Genomic DNA, 21,905 nt, shown 5'->3' with positions numbered 1-21,905 from the left:
CTGCGGTATCACACCTACCCTCCCACGGTCCGGAAGTGCCGGGCGCTGGCCCGGCCCCCTGCCCCCCCCCCCCCAGCCCCTGCAACACTGGCTGCTTATACCCTCCTTCTGCCTTTCCAGAAACATCGTCTTGCTGGAGCCTTTCCCCACAGGCTTCTTCACTCAGAAAAACACACATTTAAGGCTCTTCTCTGTATTTTTGTGGCTCCATTTTATTGCCGTGTAACATTCCACCGTTTGAAATATTCCACAGTCTACTTATCCATTCACCCAGAAAGGACATATTCTGGTTCCTTCTGGTTTGGGGTAATTATGAATAAAGATGTTATAAATACTTCTGCGTAGGTTTTGTACGGACATAAAATTCCAACTCCTTCGGGTACCATGCCGAGTGGGATCGCTGGACTCCACGGTAAGCCTGTGTTTAGTTCATGAGAAACCACCGAGCTGTCCTCCACAGTGGCTGCACCGTGTCGCACCCCCAGTGGCCAGGGGTGAGGGTCCTGCTGCTCTACGCCTCCCCGGCACGCCGGGCGGTCGGTGCTCTGGACTCTGGCCGTGCGAACAGGTGCACGGTGCTGTCTCCTCACACACGATGCGGGGCGTGTGCTCCTATTTTCATCTGTCGTCTGTACATTTTCTTGAGTGAGAGGTATGTCGACATGTCTGGCTCATCTTTTCATTGGACTTGTCTCTAATTGTTGAGTTTTAAGAGTTCGGAGCATACCGTGGACTACCAGCCGTGTCTTTTGCAAACAGCTTCCCCCGTCTGTGGCTTCTCTTTCCACTCCCTCAACAGCTCTTTCACAGAGCAGAAATTTCTAATTTTAACAAAGTCCAACTTACCGATTTTCTTCATGGGTTGTGGAGCTGTATTTCAGAGTCATCACCAAGCCCAAAGTCACCTGCGGTTTCTGTGTCATCTTCTGGGCATTTTATACTTTCATCCTTTATACTTAGTTCCGTGACCCGCTTTCGGTTCACTTTCGGGGAGGTGTAAGGTCTGGGAGTGGATTCGCTATTTTGCACGTGGACGCCCAGCGGTTCCAACACCATCTCTGCTCCGCCGTGTTACCTTCGCTCCTTTGTCAGATGTCAGTCACCTATATTTACGTGGGTCTTTTTCTCTGATCCACCGACCCATCCGTCTACCGTCCCGCCAACCCCTCGCCATCTTGATTACCGTAGCTTTCCGTGAGTCTTCAGGTCGGGTAGCATCAGTCCTGCGACCTTGTTTTCCTCCTTCAATATGGGGTTGGCTCTTCTGGGTTTTTTGTCTCTTCCCTATAAATGTGAGACTCAATTTGTTGAGGCCTACAAGGTAACCTGCTAGAGTTTTGATGAAGATTGCACTGAATCCAGGGATCAAGCTGGGAAGAGCCAATATATTGATAATACTGAATCTTCCTGTCGGTGACCGTGGGCTACTGCTCCCCTTATTTGGATCCTTTTTGGTTTCTTTCAACAGAGTTTTGTACTTTTCCTCATATTAATCTTTTTTTAACGTTTACTTATTTTTGAGAGGGAGACAGCGCGCACGCGTGGGGGAGAGGCAGAGAGAGAGGAGGACAGAGGATCCCCGTGGGCTCTGAGCTCTCAGCCCAGAGCCCGACGCGGGGCTCGAACTCATGAACCGTGAGATCGTGACCTGAACTGAAGTCGGACGCCCAACCGACTGAGCCACCCAGGTGCCCCTTCCTCGTATGAATCTTATACATATTTTGCTAGATTTATTCCTAAGTATTTCTTGTGCGTGTGTGCGCTAATGTAAGTGGTATTTTGTTTTTAATTTCAAATTCCGCCCATTCGCTGTCGGTATAAAAAAGCCATTGACTTTGTATATTAACCATGTATCCTGTAACCTTGCTCATTGGTACCAGTTTTTGTTGTTGAGGATTCTTTCAGATTTTCTACATTATCATGTCATCTGAGAACTAAGGCCGCTTTATTCCTTGACCCCGACTCCCATCAATAAGCCTCTTATTTCTTCTGGCCTTGCTGAACCGCCAAGATTCCCAGTACGATGTTGAAGAGAAATGATGAGTGGACATCCTTGCCTCGCTCCGGATTCTAAGCGCAAAAGCATCTAAGTGTCTATTACATGTTATGTGGATGTAGGTTTCTGTAGCTGTTCTTTACCAAGTAGTTCTTTCCTGTGCCTAGTTTGCTGAGAGTTTTTATTATGAAGAGGTGTCAGGTTTAGTCAAAGACCTTTTCTGCATCCACTGACACGTGATTTTCTTCTTTAGCTTGTTGATACGACGTATGACATCAACTGAGTTTCAAACGTAGAACCAGTCTTGCACACCTGGAAAAAATCTCCATCTGCCATGGTGTGGAATCCTTCCTACACACTGTTGAATTCAAATTGTTAATATTATGCTGAAGAGTTTCGCATTTTATGTTCATGAGAGACACTGGCCTACGGTTTTCCTTTTCTATGACGTCTTTATTTGGTTTGGGGATTAGGCAAGGTTGGCCTCACAGAACGAGTCAGAAAAGTTTTCCCTCTGCTTCTACTTTCTGGGAGAGACTGTAGAGAACGGGTGTAATGTCTTCCTTCGATGCTTGGTAGAATTCACAGTGAAACCATCTGGGCCTGGTGCTTTCTTTTTTGAAGGTTATTAATTATTGATTCAATTTCCTTAATAGATAAAGGCCTATTCAGATTATCCAGTCTTCCATTTATGAGTTTTGGTAGGGTGTATCTCTCAAGGAACTGGACCATCTAAATTATCAAATTTATAGGCCAATTCACAATATACCTTTATTATCCTTTTAGTGTCCACACTGTCAGTGGTGATGACCCCTGTCTCATTTCTAATATTAGTAAATTGTGTTTTCTTTTTTCTTGGTTAGCCTGACTAGAGGTATATCAATTTTATTGATCTTTTCAAAGAATCAGCTCTGGGTTTTGTTAATTTTCTCTATTGAGTTCCTGTTTTCAATTTCATTGATTTATGTTCTAGTTTTTATTATTTCTCTTCTTATGATTTGGATTTATTTTGCTCTTCTCCTAGCTTCCTAAGGCAGCAGCTTCGATTATTGACTTCAGGTCTCACCTCTTCTCTGCACATCTGATGCCACCGACGCCTGGCTTTCACTGTAGCCCACAAATTTTGATCAGCTGTATTTCATTTTCATTCAACTCAAAATATTTTAAAACTTTTTCTTGAGATTTATTCTGTGACCCATGTGTCAGTCATAAGCGTGTTCTTTAACATCCGAGTGTTAAAATAAAATACAGTGACCAGCCTTTAAAATCCCCTGAGCACATAAAGCCAATTTAATCATACAAACAGAGCTGAAATTAGCTTATTTTTATTTTGCAAGACTAACTTAAACGGGCTCATTTCTTACTTATGCCTCTGAAAATCATAAGCAACCCTCAAACCGTTTCCAAAGGTTGACAGGAGGCAACCACTAAGCGATTCCCCATTACTTGCGAGAATTCTTACCACCAATCGCGGGGAAGAAGGAGCAGTCACCGCCCGCACACCGTGTAGGCTGCAGTTTCACGACACACCCCGGAGCCTCCCTCCACGTCTCGGTCTGAGTGCTCGGGTTTGCACACGGTCTTGCTGACGTGCACCGCCAACTTTGGCTAATTATCACCTCAGTGATTCCCTGGCTTTACTTCTGTCGGTTCTGAACTTTCGACACACGTATTTTGGGATTTTCCGGCCACCTTTCTGTTATTGATTTCCAGTTAAATTCCACCGTGGCCCAAGAGTATACTTTGTGTGATTTCTGTTCTTTTAAATTTGCCCAGGAGTGTTTTATGGCCCAGAATGTGGCCTATCCTGGTGAATGTTCCAGGTGAACTTGAGAAGAATGTACGTTCTGCTGTTGTCGGATAGAATATTCTATAAGTGTCCATCAGACCCAGGTGATTGATGGTGCTGTTGAGTTGGACTATGCCCTTACCACTTCTCTGCCTTGCCGGGTCTGTCCGTCTCCGGTGGGGGGCACTGGAGGCCTCAACTCTAACCGTGGATTCATCCATCTCTCCTTGACGTTCTGTCAGTTTTTGCCTCTGGTGTGGCGACGGTCTGTTGTTAGGTGCGTCTACGTTAAGAACTGTTATGTCTTCTTAAAGAATTGACCCCTTTTTCGTTAAGCGGTAAATGGCTTTGTTTATCCCCAGTGACTCTCCCTGCTCTGAAGTCTGCAGTGTCTGAGATTAAGACCGCTGGCCCAGTGCTCTTCTTGGCCAGTGTCAGTGCCATCGCGCTCTCTCCATCTCTCTCCTTTTAATCCGCATGTGTGTACGCATCTTACGCGGGTTCCTGGCAGACAGCACGCGCTTGGGTATCATCTTGTTAACCACTCTGATGGTTTCTGTCTTGAAATTGGTGCGTTGGCACTACTAACATCTAAGGACATTCTGGACATAGTAGGACACTCGGTGCCGGTAGCTTTTCCATCTGTTGCCTTCGTTTCCTGTCTTCCTTGTCTCCCCCGCTTCCTGCCTTCTTTGGTTTAATCGAGCGTTTCATCCGATTCTACTCTCTCTCTTCTGTCAGCAGGTCCACCGTATTTCATTTTGAAAGTTTTCAGTTGCCACAGTCCGCGATACACATTTACAGCTGGGCCGGGTCTGCTTTCACGGAGGCTCGTATCCCTTCACAGAGAGCCCGTGTTCCCCGTGACAGAGCCCAGGCCTGTCCCCACCCCTCCTGACGGCACTGCTACTCATCCCTTGTCCGTAAGCTGCAGAGTCACCCAGAACGTTGCTGCTGTTGGCGCTCTGCACAAAAGTTCTCTGCCAGACTAAGGATAACAACAAATACAACGTCACCCCCTTTTACTCCTCTCTCGCGCTCTGCCCCCTTCGTGTGGATCTGCAGGCACCGTTTTTCTTTTATCAAATAACTGTTAACATTTTTTATAAGGCAGGTCTGCTGGAGACAAATTCCCTCGACTTGGGTTTGAGAAAGTCTATTTTTCTTTAAACTTTGAAGGATAATTTTGCTAGCCACAGAATTCTAGATTTTTTCCTTCCGACGATAAAAATATTTCACACTGCTCTATTTGCTTCGCGGTTTCCGAAAAGAAGTCCAATGCAAATCTTGTCCTCGCTCCTTTCTAGGTCACCCCTACCCACCCCTGATTCTTTCAACGTCTTCCCGTCATCTCCGGCTTTCTGTGGCTTCAGAAGGACACGCTCGGGGACAGATTTCGGGTGCTTAGCCTGCTCGGTCACCTAGAGCTCTCTGGATCTGCCGCTTGGTGTCCATTATCAGTTGTGTAAAATCCTGGGCCGTTACTTCAAATATTTCCTCTGTTCCTTTCCCCGCCGCCGTCCCTCAGTGCACGCGTCCCACGGCGCTCGGACGTCTCGCTCTGCTTTCGTGTTGTGTTTTTCTCCCACTTTTCAGTTTGGAAGGTTTTCTACCACGCTCTTCTGGCCGGCTGGCTCTGTCTACAGCCGTGTCCAGGCCGACGAGCCTGGCAAAGGCCTGGTGCGTTTCTGTTACGGCGTCCTTCATTCTGAGCTGTTCCGTAGATTCGTGGTTTCCGTCTTGACTCGCGCGGCCATCTGCGCGCACGCCGTCCGTTCTGCCACGGGCGCCACCGGCGTGTGAACCGCAGCCATCCACGCTTCCGGGTCGGACAGCTCCACACGGAGCCACACCCCGGTCTGGCTCCGACGCGAGCCTGCTCTCTGCACGCCGGACCTCCTGTCCGTCAGCTCAGTTTCTGGCTTTGGGTGGAGGGCAAAGCGTGAATAATTGGGAAAAGGAACTGAGCAGACGGGCCTTCCACGCGAGGCGTTGTGCTGATCTGGCGAGGAGCCGGGCTGTGTTTCCCGTGAGGGCTCAGAGGCTGAGCCCTCCTCCCGCGTCCCGTTGTGGCTCCCCTGTCGTCTCTGTGCTCTTGCCGGGGACACGCTGCAGGCCTCCGCCACACCGCGTCGCGGTGACGGGCGCTGCGGCTGGGTGCAGGGACACTGTCCCGCAGCCCCATGACCCCGCCTCGGTCCTTCAGCCAGCGCGAGCCCTGGCTGCAACCTCGGCACACGCTTCCTAGCACCGCGGCCCCTCGGGCCCCGCAGCGAGGCCACCTCCCTCCACCAGGCCGGTGGGGCTGCTCTGGGGAGGGCAGGCCTCTCGGGAAGAACCCAGTGTCCAGACACACTTCCAAACCCCCCCCCCCCCCCCCCCCCCCCCCGCCCCTAGCAGCACCAGGGGGTTTTTCTCTGATCTTCACCAAGACAACACGGTGGGGCTCCTGCAGGCAAAGCTCACGGAAGTGGGGGGCTCCGAGGCCGGGCCCCCACGGGCTCTTCTCTCCCAAGCCCCCATCCTGGAGCCTCCGGCTTTCCACCCCGTCAGCCGCCCCCGCCGGCTCCGGGGTCCCGGTCCGCCCGCCCGGCCCTCCGGTCTGGAGGCGGCACCGGCCCGGCGGCCTGGCTTTGCTGCAGGATCTCAGAGACGCGCCCTCTTGGGTCCGCGCAGTGCCACCCGTGCTCGCAGGTGCCGGGCCAGAAAGTGACGTCCCTATCATCCTTCCCACCCACGGCTTCAGGGTGTCCTCGGATTTCTAACTGCTTGTTTGTGAAAATACAGGCTATTCTTAAAAAGTTCATTCAAACTTCTCACAACTTCTACGTTTGCTGTAACTTGACTCAAGGTGTAAGAGTGAACCTTCGAGAGCCAGGGCCACAGTGCAGGGCGGCGGCCCGCCCCGCTCCTCTGAGACCAGCACCTGCTCGGAGCGGCAGCAGTGGCACGGCCACGCTGGGCCACCGCCGCGTCCCCAGGGTCCCCGCAGCCTCCCGCCACAGACGTGCTCAGGGCATGGCCACTGCCACCATCTCAGCCCTTGTCACTGACGACATGGGGGCCCTCGGGGAAGGTCTGCTGGGGTCACGCGTACACGTACCTAATGGATGGTTTTGAATAAACCACGGGCCAGCCAGGCAGTTTTGACCCATCTGATTTAGCAATAAAATATGTATGCAGATGGTCACTCAAAAAAAAAAAAAAAAAAGGAAAAGTTAAATAGATCAGCGACACGTTTGAGCTTGACGCACAGGCTTAGTAGAAGTGTAACCCGTTCTGCCTCCAGCCCCGCCTGAGCGCGCTGTGTCTGAACACCTCCCCTCTGTGCACTCTGGCCCACGGCCCCGCTGCTCGACAACGCGACACAGTGGTGTCCACGGTCTATCAAGTTCGGGGGACGGTGGCCTCCAGCCCGTCTCTCACCAGGTCTGCGTGGCTTCCCCAGTGGGAAAAGGCAGGTGCTTGTGTTTAGAAAACCGTGTGAAGAATCCTCAGGCAACAGGGCCGGTGAAAAATAGTCCTGCTGGCTGGAATCCTGTTCTTAACATCGATGAAATCACTACTCAAGCAATTTAGAGAAGGCTCTGCTTCTCACTTTCCTGAGAGGTGATCTGTCTCGTAAGTGAGCAAAGATAATGAATCTGGACAAACTGACATAATTAGTCGCTCTCCATAGTTATCACAACTCCAGTGACATCTCAAATTAATGTGATCTGGCTCAAGAGCATTGTGGAGCCAGAGGACTCACAGGTGGCACGAAGGGACAGTGCCCAACAAGGCAGGCGCACAGCACCCCAGCCGAGCAGGGCAGACGCTGGGGCCGCCCAGGTCGGGGGGACGGCTCACACGTGCTGAGCCACAGAGACAAAGGCTGTGTCTTCAGGAGGCACGTCTCCTCCCCCACTCAGCGCACGGTGTTGGCCCAGAAGCACGGGCATTTTTCACTCCACCGCAAACATCAGCGCTCGTCCTTCTCTTTAAAGACAGCACACTCTCCTGCCGTTCTCCACTTTCTCCCATTTGATACGGACACAGACACAAGACCATTCCCTTCTCCTCTCGACTGTGCTGCAGGAAAGCCAGTGTCACCTACGGGCCCTGCCCAGCAGGGGGATGGGCAGGGCTGGGGTCTGGGGCAGGCCGGCCGCCTGGACCTCAGAGGGGCCAGAAAGCCAGGTGTCCCTGTGAGGTCCCTGGTTCGTGGCTGTGAGCCTCCCACAGGGACACGGGGTGGGGTGAGCCCTGCCAGAGATCCCAGAAGAGTCTTACCTTTAAAGTCAAACTGGTAGATGTTTTTTAAGGATTCATGAAGAAAATAAAAGCTTCCTAGTGCCTGCAGAGCAAAAAGAGAAGTCAAGTGAATGACCAGCACCGGGAACCATTTGAAAGCGTTGTTAAGTGACGCACAAAAAGCTCTTTTGGACCAGAAACAAAAGTTAACTCATCCGGACTTAATCACGGTCACGGGGAGGAGATGTCAGCCACGTCTGAGGCACAGGGGTGCGCACTCCGGCGCGGTCTCGCCTCTGCTGTGAGCGCCAGGGTCCAGCGGGAAGGGCTCAGGCACCCGCCCCCGGCCTCGGGCACCTGCCTGCCCCCCATCGGCTGCACTCCACACCCCTCCTCTGCCCGCCCTGCTCCTTGCTCTCCTCCCCTCCTCCTCCACGTGGGGCTGCAACACCATTCCCCCCAGAGCTGCCGGGCCCCTGCCCGCCAGGGGCTGACTGTTCTGGGCATCGGGGTCGGTCCTGCTCCCCACGCTTGGGAAGGAGGCGAAGCCACAGAGGCCAGGCTGGGGGTGGGATGACGGGCAAGGGAGGCTCGCACAGCACACCTGACACTAACATTATTTGCTGGTTGTCTAAAATTCGAACTTGACTTGGTTATTTCCTAAACGTGTCTGTGCACGCATATATATGCTTATGTGCATATGTGTGCGAGCAGGAATAACGTGTGTATGTGTGCGTGCATATACGTTGAAATGTACACACACCTGTGGATACGTGTAAATGTGCACGCAGCAGGTGTTTGTGTGTGTACGTGTCTATGTGTAGATGTGTATGCACGCATGTATATGCGTGTGTGTGAACGTATGCATGTGCACACGCATGTGTGTATCTGTGCACACACATGCGGATATGTGTCACTGCACATGTGCACATATGTGCACACGTGTGTATTCAGGTAGATACAGATGCAGATGTGCATGTGTGCATGGATATGTATTTTGTGGTTTTGCAAAACGTGGCCACCTGAACAAGGGGCCGGGGAGACTTCCAGGCGATAAAACTGCTCTACGACTAGATGACAGCTACAAAACTATGCTTTGCCCAAACCCACCGCACTGGACCCTAGGAAGGGTGTGTTTCACCGGCTGTACATCGCACCTTTACTACTCTGACTTCCACAGACGAGCCCCGTCCTCCTAGAGTCCACCCCTCACGGCACAAGATCAAGCAGGGAAAAGAGCCCAGCAGGGCCGTCTGCCCCGAGACTGAACCGAGTGAGAGGTGGGGGCGTGGGTGCCAGGCTGAGGGGCCGGCGGGGGGCGGCACACGGGCGCCGGCCGAGCAGGGACGCCTGGCTGCAGCCAAAGGCGGTCAGGCCGCAGCAGGCAGGGCCTCGCTGGAAGGGAAAAGTGGGGTTCTACTTTTCACCCTGCAGCTCAGTCCCGAAGGGTGAGGGGAAGAGCCGGGGGAGGGTCGGGCAGACAGAGAAGGGCTGGTGTGCAGAAGGCTGAACCAGCAGGACAGTGACACAGGTGTCCCTCAGCCAGATTCCCAACTGCCGGCACCTGCCACATACACCCTGTCTTCTTGTGTGTACACACACACACACACACATACACACACACACACACACACGGGCATACACGCATACACACAAGTACATACACGCATGGGCACACATACGAACACCCAGCACACACGCACACATACATGGGTGGGTACATACAGCACACGCGGGCACACACGCACACACATGCACAGGGGCACACACACACACGTGGACACACGTACACACGTGCATGCACATGTGGCCAAACCACCCAAAAGCAGCTGCTGCTGACCCTACGACTCTGCATCCTGAACACTGCGGCACGGGTCCCTTGTAAGAATCTTCTTATGACCACAAAGTGTTATCTCTGCAGAAAAGGGACAGCGATGCCACAGATCAACACTATCAAGCCCAGATTAAAGTTCCCAAACTGCCTACAAATCCTTTATCCGCTCCCTTCCCCCCAGCCAGTCCAGCCTGGAGCTCGGAGGGGTGCCTTCCACACTGAAGGGCCGCCTGGTGGGTGCAGAGGGGGAGGGGGAGGGCGCGGTGCAGGCAGCACTCGTCACCCTCTCATCTGGGTGACAGCCTGCTGCAGGGCTCTCCGTGGCCCCCAAACTCAGGGGGGCGGGGGGGCGCCTGCTGGCTCCCACGTGCCCTCCCGAGGATCCGTGGGCAGGACCCTGCCCGGGTCAGCAGTTAGTGTGGGGGCAGGGGGTTACATTTGCCGGGCACACGTGCAAACCCCACATGCCCTGACCCCAGCATCCCCCCACCGCACTTCAGCAGCCTTGGAATTCCAGTTCCTGGGGGTTTCCACATCCTGGGGCACTATGTTCCAAGCCCTCCCGCCTATGCTGGCTGTCCTCAGGCCTTCCCCCAGGGAAGACGCTACGACCACGGCCTCTGTCAGGCTGGGTCAAAGGGCACACATGCCCCTGGTCCTCGATGCCGTTGCCGACTCCGCGAGGGACACCTGGGTTCAGAACCACAGCACGGGCCCGCCCACAGAGGCTGCAGGCACCACGCCAAGCGCCCTGCGGGGGGCCCGGCTGTGCCTCGTGCGTGGCCCTGCCCCAGGCCCAGTCCTGGAGGCTGGCGGTCTCCTTCGGCCCAGGAGTCCAAGAGCAGAGAGATGACACCGTCCTCCAGTCCGAGCCTGGAGCTGCCTCACAAGCCTCCCCGACGTGACCCGAAGACAAAATGCGGACACTTCCGGAAGTGCAGGCGACCCTGGGGACCTTCTGAACCGCTCCAGTGGTCACTGCCTGAGGAGCCACAGGGACGGACATGGCAGCCTGGCAAGCAGAGTGGGCGGGAGCAGGGGAGTGCCAGGCTTCGGGCTCCTCCCCAGGGCACAGCAGGCCGCTCGCCGGAGGCCAGACGTGCGTAGACTTGCCAGAAACGCAGAGCGGAGGCCTCGTCCCGATTGGGAAGATCCTCTCGAGGCTGCGAGCACATCCGGCCAGGGGCCGGCCGGGGACTCGGGGCCGAGGGGCTCGCCACACGCGGCAACCGGGCGGACTGCCCGCCTGCCCCCACCCCGTCGGGCACCCGCCCCGGGTCCGCTCACAGGAGGAGCTGAGGCACCGTGGTGCACGCGCCCGAGGACAGCCAACCCGGTCTTCTCTTTTGACGAGTCAGGCGAAGGCCCCTCCAGGCAGGAGGGACGACAGGACCACGGGCAGCGCGCGGCCCTAGGGAGCACGTGAGCAGGCCTGCATCCCTGGGGGAGCCTCCCTCGCTGTGGCGCCGCATCAGCCCTTGACAGCTGTGCCTCCCTTGACCCAGGAAAGAGCCCTCTGAAAAGCGTAAGCCCACCAAGGTCACGGCAAACATTTAACTATGACCTTGTTGAATGTGATAAAGCCAATACAATGTTATGAAGTTTACAATAAATAAATGGAAAATAAACGGCCAACACAGGCATAGAAACTGTAATTCATGGAGTCAGAAAATCCATAATTAGCTCTAATGAATATTTAAAGTCAAAGTTCAAGCTAACTTTTTCAACGTTTGACCTACTCTATCAATACGGTTCAGGGCACGCATCTATCACAGGACACGACGACATCAGGACGGAGCGCGCCCGGGCCTGCCAACGGGGGGGAGGCCCCGCGCCCGGCGGGCCTTCTGCCCACAGCACCTGTCAGCACTGTGCTTGTCATGTCGGAGAATATTGACTCCTTGCCTGTTTTACTAAAAACAATTAAAATACTTTCTACATATTTATAAACCTGACTGTCAAGGGTGCCTATTAATTCTCCATTAGTGAGACACAGTCCAGTCGATGCTGTATTTCTGCCAGAACAGCAAGCGAAAGGTGGGCGCCCTGGACGGGGTGGGGACGGCCTCCAGGTGCGGCCTGATGGTGCCGGGGCAGAGCCTGGAAAGCCCGGTCCCCGGGGCTCTGCCGCGCAGGGCAGGTGTGGCTGCGCAGGAGACCCCAGCTCCCGTGCTCGGTGGAACGTGGCAGGGGACGTGTCTCCCGGTGGCCGTCCACCTGGGCATTCGTGTGAATCGCGGCCCACAGCTCAGCGGCCGACTCGGGGTGCGGGTGCACGCGCCACAAAGCCAGTTCTCAGCTCAACTGGAGTCTGCTGATGTGATGAATGGTCCCAGCTGGAGCTGAACTGTGAGGGCGGGAACCCCACCCCACCCCCCACCCCACCCCCCACCCCACCCCCCACCAGCACAGCAGACTCAGGGCCGCGACCAGAGCAGCCGGCCTCCCCACATCCGGTCAGAAAGCACCAGGGCACTGCAGCCACCGAGCGGCCTCAAGAGGGCCCGTAGCTGCCGAGTGCTCCCACTTTCCGTGTCGAGTGCTCCCACTTTCCCGGTGGGGCTGCCTCGGGCCTGGGCAGAAGCCGACCAGGAGAGAACACAAAGCGACTCTTACAAAGGCCTCCATCACTTTTTATTTGCAAACAAATCAGACGGCCAGTAATTTATCATTCCGGCAATTAGGTTAGCAGCCAAAGTACACATCATTAACCTGCAGGCCTGCAGCTTCCGGCTCGCTTTTCCGTGAAACAGAGAACATTCCTGCCGCCAGATCGACAGCGGCGAGAGCACATGGGGACACTCTCTTCTTCTGCAGACACTACGGAAGAGCGCCTGGAGAGTGACCCCCGGGGTGACGGCGGCCAAGTCCCGACAGCCCCCTGGGAGTCACCAGGACTCAAGCACTTCTCCCAGGGGACAGGTCGGTGAGGGAGGGGGAAAGGGCCGGGAAGCCAGCTGTGGGGTCTGCACTGGGGCAGGGGCGCACAGGGAGGGATCCCAGCACAGCACAGCTCGGGAAATCCCACCACGGGGAAGGGTGACGGCACTTATCAAAAGTTACGTGGGCTTTGGCGGGTCTCTGCTCCCCCAGGATGGCACATTATGTTGTTTCTATAACTAAAGCGTTTTCAACTTATCTTTTAGTTTTTAAAAAAGTGCTTATTTATCTATTTTGAGACAGAACAAGTGGTAGGAGGAGGGGGGTGCAGAGAGAGAGGGAGAGAGAGAATCCCAAGCAGACGTCGCAAACCCCAGCGTGGGGCTCGAACCCACGAACCGTGAGAACATGACCCGAGCTGAAACCAAGAGTCCGACGCTCAACTGACTGAGCCACCCGGGGGCCCCTCAACTTGTTACTTTTCAAAATTAAAATAAACGGATCTACGAACGGGAAAAAGAACTTTGTAAGATGTCGTCGATAATCTTCTTCAAGTTTACAAAAAAATCGGAGAACCCTAGTTGTTCTAAGCTAGAATCAACAGACTGCAGTGGATCACGGCTGGAAAAGCCTCTTCATCTGGAGAGAGTGACGAACCCTCTTGCACTCTGTCCACTGTATCCTGGCGCGGGTGGACAACAGGGAGGAAGGACCCCCACGTGACAGACGTGGCCTCGCCTGTGACGGTGTGGCGCGCAGTGAGCGGTAGAAGCTCCTCGTAAGGCGGGCAGCCGTGCTCTGAGGATGGCTACACGCGTCCCTCTCTGGGCACAAGGCTTAGACGCCAGAGGGCAGCCTCGCGTGTGCGGCCCCCGGGGCGGCATCGGGGCGGGCGCTCGGCTCTCTCGATGCCACCCCCTTGTCCAGGGGGACAGCGGTCCCTGAGCACAGAAGACACAAGCTACAGGGAGACAGGTGTGCCCGCTGACACCCACGCGGATGCATGGAGAAGCTGGAGCCCTCAGGAGGGGCGCACGTGAATGCAGTGGCAACACTTCCAGAAACACTGACAAACGACCAACGACGAATGCGTCACGTGAAGGCGGGGGAGTAAAATCTGACATATCCCTATGGGGGGGGGTTCCTATCCGGCAAGGAGAGTAAACACATCATACCCCAAACCCAGCCCGACGGTGTGAAATTACACGTCACTGTCGTTTCGACCTGCATTTTCGTTATTCTATCATCGCTGAGCCTCTTTTGAAGATTACTGGCAATTAGATTTCTCTTGTGAACTCCTTGTTCATATCCCTTGTCCACTTTTCTATCTACCTTTTTCTCACTTTATAAGATTTTTAATTTTTAAATATAATTTGGAATTTTTTAAGTGTTTATTTTTGAGAGAGAGAGAGAGAGAGAGAGAGAGAGAGAGAATGAGTGGGGGAGGGGCAGAGAGAGAGGGAGACACAGAATCTGAAGCAGGCTCCAGGCTCCAGGCTCCGAGCTGTCAGCACAGAGCCAGCCGGACACGGGGCTTGAACTCACAGACCGCAAGATCATGACCTGAGCCAAAGTTGGACAGTCAACCGACTGAGCCACCCAGGCACCCCCTAATTTGGAATGTTTTCATCTATTACTTGCATTACAAAGAATTTCTCCCTCTTTAGCTTATCTTTTCTTTTGGCATCTTTAGTTAAATAAAAGTTTTTATTTTTAAAGTAATCAAATTTATCAATATATTCCTTTATGGTTTATGCCTTTACGTCTTACTTGGAAATAGTTCCCTAATCTGATTCCACAATGGTATTCTCTGTATTCTTATGTGAAAGCCTAAGGCTGTGTTTTACCCATTTAAGTTTGTATGGTGACAGAGACTTGTTAATGAGAATGGCTCAAGGTAAAACCCAGCATTACTACATTTTCTGTAGAAACCAATCATCTGGTCTCCCTATAACTTACACCTCTATTTCAACTCTGTGGGGGTCTGTTCATGAGTTCTCCACGCTGCCCAACTGGTCCATCTCCAGTAACACTTTTACCTTTCTCGTACGTCTTGATGTTTACTAATATAAATGTCTCATTTTATTATTCCTCACAATTGCTTTCGTTATTTTGGGCCCTTTGTATTTCCAGATGAAACCTCAAAATGGCTGCTAGATTACACCCAAGGCATCCTACTGGGGTTGAGATTATAGGCCCACAGATTGGGAATAGGGGGCATTTTTAGGATATTCAGCATTCCTTCCCATAAATATGACACATCTTTAGGCAGGTATTTTAAAATATCTGAAGTGTTTTAAAACATCTTCTAATAAAGTTTTATAATTCTCCATAAGGGTCTTGAAGATCTCTTATTAGATTTACTCTTAGTTATCTTTTAGTTTCTGTTGCTGTCAGAAAATGTAAGTTCTGAAACCACTGTTGGGTTAGAACCGTTTGTCGCCAGGGAACAGGACTGCTACTGGCTGTCGTACATTAATCTTTTATTCAGCCACACTGCTCAGCTCACTTTGAGTTCTAACAATTGCGCACTCTCCCTGATGATCTGTGAGTAAGGACTATTTGTTTCAGTCTGTTTCTTCTCCATAATCTTCACACCTTCTTCTTTCCTTTCTGCTTGTTTCGTCGTGTTGCAGTGCTATGTGGGAAAAAGACGCCTGGCTCTGTGCTGAGGACACTGTGTGTGGTGGGAAGGCAGCAGGGGATGTACCTGAATTGTGACTTTCTGATGAATTCAAAGTAGGATATGTAAGAAAGGTAAGGTCAAAGATGCCCCCTTATGAAAGAAACCGGACTGGAGAGTTTTCTGGGTGGAGGAGAATCCAAGAGGAGTGGGATTTGCTGGGAAACGAGAAACCAGGATGCATCCGCCACGCCGCTGTGCCTGCTGGTCACGCACACAGGGATGCCGCTCAGGCAGGTGGATCGTGAGTCTGAAGTTCCGGGCCAACGTGTGAGCAAAAAGGGACATTTCAGCTGCCCGTGAAGAGTGATATTAGAAGCGGTGGGAATGCCGGGGGAGAGGGCTGAGCCCTGGGGCATTCCGCCAGCAACGTGCATCGGCCGAGAGAGAAGCGCTGGCGGAGGGGAAGAAGGGACAGATGATCGTGCTCTTTAATTGGCTAAAGCAGCGAATCGCTTTGGGAAATTTAAAAATGTTAAGGCAGCCTTGCATTCTTGGCATCAGCCTGGATACTCATGACACATGCCCTCATGCGTTGTTGGATATCTTCCCAACACCGTGTTTAGTTTTGCGGTGTCCAACCTTGTCTCTGTTCTCATCACCCCGGCGAAATGACTCTCTTTGGTGATGCTCCACTCACAAATCCAAAGGACACTTTTCACGACACAGGTCGCTTGCCCTTCCCTCGTCCTTTATTTCCAGGTTTGAGGAGCAGCGTCTGTCTGTCCGGACTCTCCTCCTCCTCCAGGTGACGACACACCGGGTCTCCTCGGGACCCCTCTGGGGCCTCTTCCCTCCTCCCCGCTGTGGTGGCCAACCCCCCCCCCCGCCCCCACCGTCTTCCAGCTGGCAGCTCCCGCATGCACAGCACTGGGCCTCCCCTTGAAGGCCAGCCTCATGGGTCAGAACTCGGCCCCCATGTGGACTTCTCATCGGGAGCCGGTCTCTCCCGACTCAGGACATTACTCTGTCACTCACCCTCCCACACCCTGGATACCTGCAGCCGCCTCTCCCCCGCCACGTCTCTCCTGCAGTCCCACGCCAGCAGGACCCCTGCTTCCTGCACCCCTACCGCCCCCTCCGCCTCTTCACCCGATGTCAGGGTGACCTGTCAAGAAGAGGCTCTGGCCCCGTCACTCCTCTGCTCTTCGGTGACTGCCAGGACACGGGTCCTCCCGGCTGCCCGTCCACGTCCCCAGGCCCCGGCCCAGCACAGAAAGCCCTGACCACACTGGCACCCGGGGCCTGGAGCAGCCTGAGGCCTGCCGTCATCGGGGCCTGTGCCTGCTTTGCCTTCCCTGTTTCAGCTTCTTCTCACGTGGCCCCCTGCTGCTGCAGGTCTGCATGGAAAGGCTGCCTCCTCTGAGCAGCCCTCCCAGACTGCTCATGCAGAGCCTTGGCCCAGCAGAGTCCCCCACCCTTCCGCAGGGCCGTCCGCTCTGGCTGCATGCTTGTTTCCTTCTCGCATGTGCCTTCCTTGCCAGCAGTCGCGAAGCTCCCGGTCAGTGTTCTCGGGACCTCTGAGTCCCCAGCTCAACACCTGGCACCAGGCGGGGACTCCACAACTGCTGGTAAAGAGACAGGTGTGGAGACGAGCCTGCGGGACCGCCTGGCGGGTGGTGTGGGAGGGCCCACTCAGGTTTCAAAGGACGGCCTAACGCACACCTCCCAGCGCTTCCAAGAAGCTGAGCGCGGTCGCAAAAAACAACATACTTTTTATCCAAGAGGGAATAAGTCCTTCACGAGAGTGAGCCCAGAATCCTGGTTTTAAAACAATTTAATAGACGGAGTAATAAATCAAGGCAAGGTTACTATAACACTCATTAGATTATAAATAATAATAAATGAAACAAAGCTTTTGTGTAAGTCAGCGTAGAGCTTCATTGATCTCTTCCGGTATAACACACTCACGGACGGCCCATCTAATCGGATGAGGCGGCATTATTGCCCGTTCCACCCCGCATCGCCCAGGAGGGGGCCTGTGGGAGCAGGTCGCTGTCAGGACCGGCGCCCTCTCTCTCAAAGCGGCTTTGTAGCCGTCTAAAATGAGGGCTGACTCACGTACAAAGTACTAACTTTCCAATTTCAGCTTCTGGGGCTAAACACGAAATGACGGCACGAGGGTGTCCCCCCGTCTGACCCTCGCCACAAGCCCCTCTCCAGGCCGGCCGCCTGCTCCAGAAATGCACATATAATTTCATTTTGTCTCCCGTCCAACAGCCGGCCTTAGAAGTTAATTAAATTGGTCGTCCATTGTGTTCACCTACTTGCAAAGTTAATGATATTCCGCTCATGAATTAAAGAGCATTTCATAAAGCTTGCACCACGGGAGCTGGCGTGCTGCATGAGGGGTGCCGAGCCCTGTCACAGCCCCGGTGGTCGTGTCCCCAATTAGGCAGCCCAGCGAGGGGCCTGACAGGGAGGGTGAACACACAACAGCCACTTAACATCACACGTGGTCACGATAAATCCCCCAGATCGACGCGCCTGTTAACATTTCACATCACCACCGCGACAGGCACCTGACAGGTGCGGACGGCCTTCTGAAACGGTCCCCGAGACGGGCTGCCTGGAAGGGGGCGCGTCGTGAGGGTGGTGACGCCAGACCCTCGCGTGCAAGGGACAGGGGGTAGAACGCCTGACTGGGGAGGCAAGGTTACCAGCTGGCCCAGGAAACGGCCTTCGAGAGCGGGCTCGCACATCCACTCACACACCCAGTCACTGCGCAGATGGTTACTGGAAACTTCTCTGGGCCGCGTGGTCTCGGGCATCCGACAGAGACCGAGGAGTAAATGGCCTGAGGCGCGGGGGACAGTGACAGGTGCTTCACACAAAGGATCAGCCTCTGACCACAGGGGCTCCGTCCACAGGATGTCTGGCACGGCGGCACGTGCGTGGGGGGCTCCGGGACAACACCTGGGGCTTCTGCCATGGAAGCCGGGCCAGGCGCCTGAGACCGGCGCTCCGGAGAAAAGGCGTCCAGCTTGACGCGGCTGTGAGACTCCACAGGCAGACTGAGAAGGAGACTGGACGTCTGGGCCTGGGGTCCAGGACAGAGGTCTGGGAGCCGATGCAAATGTAGGCGGACAACGTGGACGGCCGATGGCCTGGGTGCCGAGCTTGCCGAGGAGGGAGTAGAGCCAGAGGCCCGGGAGCAGGACGGGACGGGGGCGGGTGGTATCTCGGAGGTGAGTGGGGAGGAAGGGGCAGCTGCGGGGCCAGGCAGGTGGAGGGCACGGGGACTGGCCCCCCGCCTCCACCCGCAGAGGCCAGCGGCGCTGTGCACAGCCACCTCGAACGGCCGACACTCGAGACTCCTCACGGTGGCCGCACGGACGGGGACCCCACCGCTAAGCGTGGGGAGTGCGGCGCTCCAGGAAGCAAGGGGGCCAGAGACTGGCCGCAGCTGCAGGGAACCGTTAAAGCGTTGGCCCAGGGAGGACGAGCCCACCCGCCACGTCCTGCGTCCTCCCGCTGCCTGGACGCGGCGGGCCGTGGTGGCGGTGCACCCGCAGGACACCCCCGGAGTGCTCTGGGGACGCGGTCAGGCCTCGGGGGCTCCTTCCCACAGGACAGTCGCCAGCCGCTGAGCACGTTCAGACCTTGCCTTCCAAAACCGAAACCCTACTGACTCACACCTGACTTACTGTATTTCACCAACTAATGCCGCACAACGGGCGGGAAAAGCCGGTCAGTTGCTCACACGGTCTTTATTTGGGAGGAAGGGAGGGCGGGCCGGGAAGTCCGCCTACGTGACAGAGCTCCTGCCGTGAGCCGTGGGCGACAGTGACCATGGAGCCCCTTTGCAAGCACCCCAGGGCATGCTTCAATTTGCCTCGCCTCGGTATTTTCCCCTCCAAACGAGATTCGTCTGCGATACGGATGCACTTCTCGGTAACATGCGTTTTGCAAACTGAGTTTCAATAACGAGCAAAGAAAAATATCTTAAAATAACCAGTTTTAATTACGAGATTTACTAAGTCATTTTTTTCATGTCTACGTGATTACAAAACTAAATCAATACACTTTTATGCCAATTAAATTATGTGGAGCATTTGCACCATAATCAAAACAGCTCTTTTATCTTTCCTCTTACAGAAATCATTAGCTTTTCAATTACAATTTCACCCTCACAAACGTGGAGAAATCCGTTATGCGCGTGACGGACAGAGGATAATTGAAGTCCAGTGCACTTGAAGAGATGACTGGCACCAAACACAAGCTGTTTACAGAATTCCTTCTGCCGCGGGGAGGCTTGGGGCAGACAAAACGCTACTAAAAAGACTTAATTGATTTTTAAATTTCCATTACACTGGGAACACCATCTACTTCGGAATCAAGTAAGTCAGTGGGTCCCTGTAGGCGGAAATGCTACACAGCAGCATTCTGAGTGGGCCGTGTCCTCCCACAGCCTCACGGTCCGGTCACTGTCACCGGTCCCTGCGGCACGAAGCCCGGGGGGTGTCGGACGCTTCACTTCCCACCACGAGCACATGCGCCCCGCGCCCTCCTCGGTCCGCGTCTCTGCGCGAAGAATGTCCTCGATGTGGGTCTGCCGGTGACAGAGTCCTCACGGCTGCACCCGAGCGAACCTGTCCGTGTCACTCTCTCTCCCGACAGGTGCTCGGCGGCTGCTGCCCTCGGGCTAACCGCTGCCCCGTGAAGGCAGCCCACCCCCTCCCCGCGCGGCCTCTGAAACATCCTCTGCGTCTGTGGCTTTGCTCGGCCTCACTGTGGTCTGTCGGGGTCCCCGGGATTCCTGAGTTTGTGTGTTGAGGTCTTTCACACTGGAGAACTGTCATTTATTACCTCTTCAAAAATGACTTCTTGTTCATCTCCTAGCTTTGTCCTCAGGCTCTAACCTCAGTGTGTCAGGCCTCGCACCTTCCGTGTCCAGTCACGTCCACCCCATCCCTTCTGCGTCTCTGCGGTTTTAGCGATGTGACTGGGGCAAACGTGTCAGGATAGCCTCAGTCGCCCCTTCTGTAAATAGGACTAATCATCCAATTCTTTCTCCGTGAAGGTCACGGGAGACCCCATACACATACCAGGGTCTGTGAGAAAAGCCGCTGCGACACACAGCTCTCCTCCTGCAGCCCTACTTTGGGGGTCCGCCGACTCAGCCTCTGGGACGCGGGTCCCTAAGCCGGCATTTCCCCGAAGGCCCTCCAGGTCAACACGCACGACCCTGACCGTCACCCCACCTTCTTCCACCGGGGCCCCTTCCTGGGTGAGCAAGTTCCTCTCCCGGGTTTGGGGGCCTCCGTCAGTCAGCGGGCGGCTGTGTACCTGACACGGGAAGACAACCCCGGCACCTGCTCTCCAGGGTTGCCAGGAGCCCTCGCGGGTGGTTCATGTAACACGCACGCTGTGACGGTGCTGTGACCATTCAAGGCCAACTATCGTTCCTATTGGGTGCTATCGTTAACTATTTCCTCTTGCCCCCAGTGCCCTCAGCCCGCTGCAGGAGGACAGGACGGCCTCAAATATGGCCTGGCTGACCCCAGAATGCAGGGCATGGCAGGGAGGGGCACGCCAGCCAAGGCGGCGGGGGGGGGGGGGGGGCTTTCTGCTTCCACAGCACAGAGGCAGGGGCCTCACTGCTCACACCTTCTAAATCCCCCTGGGTGAGTCTGACGGCGTCCCCTCGTTCAGGGAGAGGCCACTGGGCACCGGCCCCCCGTGCCCCCGGGGTCCCCCCAGGAAGAGGGGGTGAAGGACCAGCTCCGGTGCAACCCATATTTCACATCACGGGCCGGCCAGCCGGCCGCTGACGCTCCCCACAATCTGAAAGGCCCTTTTGAGGCCAAATCACGGCCGCCCTGATGGGAAGAGCTATCCACCACTCATGGCCTTGATGTCAGTGAGGCTTGCTGACAAAGCCCACGGAGGAGTGACCCCCACTGCCGGCCCCGTGCACACCTCCTCCGTCGGGTGCTGCTGCCCAACCACACAAATACCTATCGTTTTCCTTAAAAAGGAAAAGGACCATGAGCCTGAGGGCAGGTGTGCCCTGCCAGGAGGTTCCCCCATAAAAAGACGGACGTGCTGGCACGAGTCTGCTGTCGGGAGAATCTGCACAAAGGGAAAACCTGACAGGCGGGGGCAGGGAGCATCTGCCGGAACCCTCTAGAAAGCCAGTCTGAGGTGAGGTCATTCACAACTGCCAGCGTGAGGCACCTGTGAGGCACAGGTGACCTGGGACCCCCCCCCCCCCCCCCCCCCGCCCCCCCCCTTTGGGGGCCGGGGGGCCCGGGCCACCCCCCCCCCCAAAAAAATCCCGGGGGGAAAAAAAAACCGGCGGGGGGGGGGGGGGGCCCGCATGCCCCCTCTCTCAATGTGGTGAGAGGGTCTGACGCACGGGGGCGGTGCTGCCAGGGGACACGGAGGCCCCGAGGCCCAGGGCGGGCAGAAGACAATCGGGGAGGAAGAGGGAAGGGGCTCAGGAGCCTGGGGCTTTGTGGACGGGGGTCTAGACACTCAGCGGGGC

At 55.1% G+C, this 21,905-nt stretch overlaps 1 protein-coding gene across 6 annotated transcripts in view; it reads right to left on the bottom strand.

Moving 5' to 3' along the window:
• Positions 1–21,905, bottom strand: part of INPP5A (inositol polyphosphate-5-phosphatase A) — a 170,658-nt gene that overhangs the window by 60,394 nt on the left and 88,359 nt on the right. For 5 of the 6 annotated variants that reach the window (XR_007460864.1, XM_049645921.1, XM_049645923.1 and 2 more), the window contains exon 5: positions 8,058–8,121. The exons of the other annotated variant lie outside the window; for it this stretch is intronic. Coding sequence is in view for 4 of the 5 variants with exons in the window: in XM_049645921.1 (XP_049501878.1) it covers positions 8,058–8,121 (64 nt within the window). In the remaining variant the exon portion in view is untranslated. The remainder of the gene's footprint in view (positions 1–8,057; positions 8,122–21,905) is intronic. 6 annotated transcript variants of the gene reach the window in all.

This window comes from Panthera uncia, chromosome D2, assembly GCF_023721935.1.
Source record: "Panthera uncia isolate 11264 chromosome D2, Puncia_PCG_1.0, whole genome shotgun sequence".
Taxonomy (NCBI): Eukaryota; Metazoa; Chordata; class Mammalia; order Carnivora; family Felidae; genus Panthera; species Panthera uncia.
This window is presented reverse-complemented; position numbering and strand designations above follow the sequence as displayed.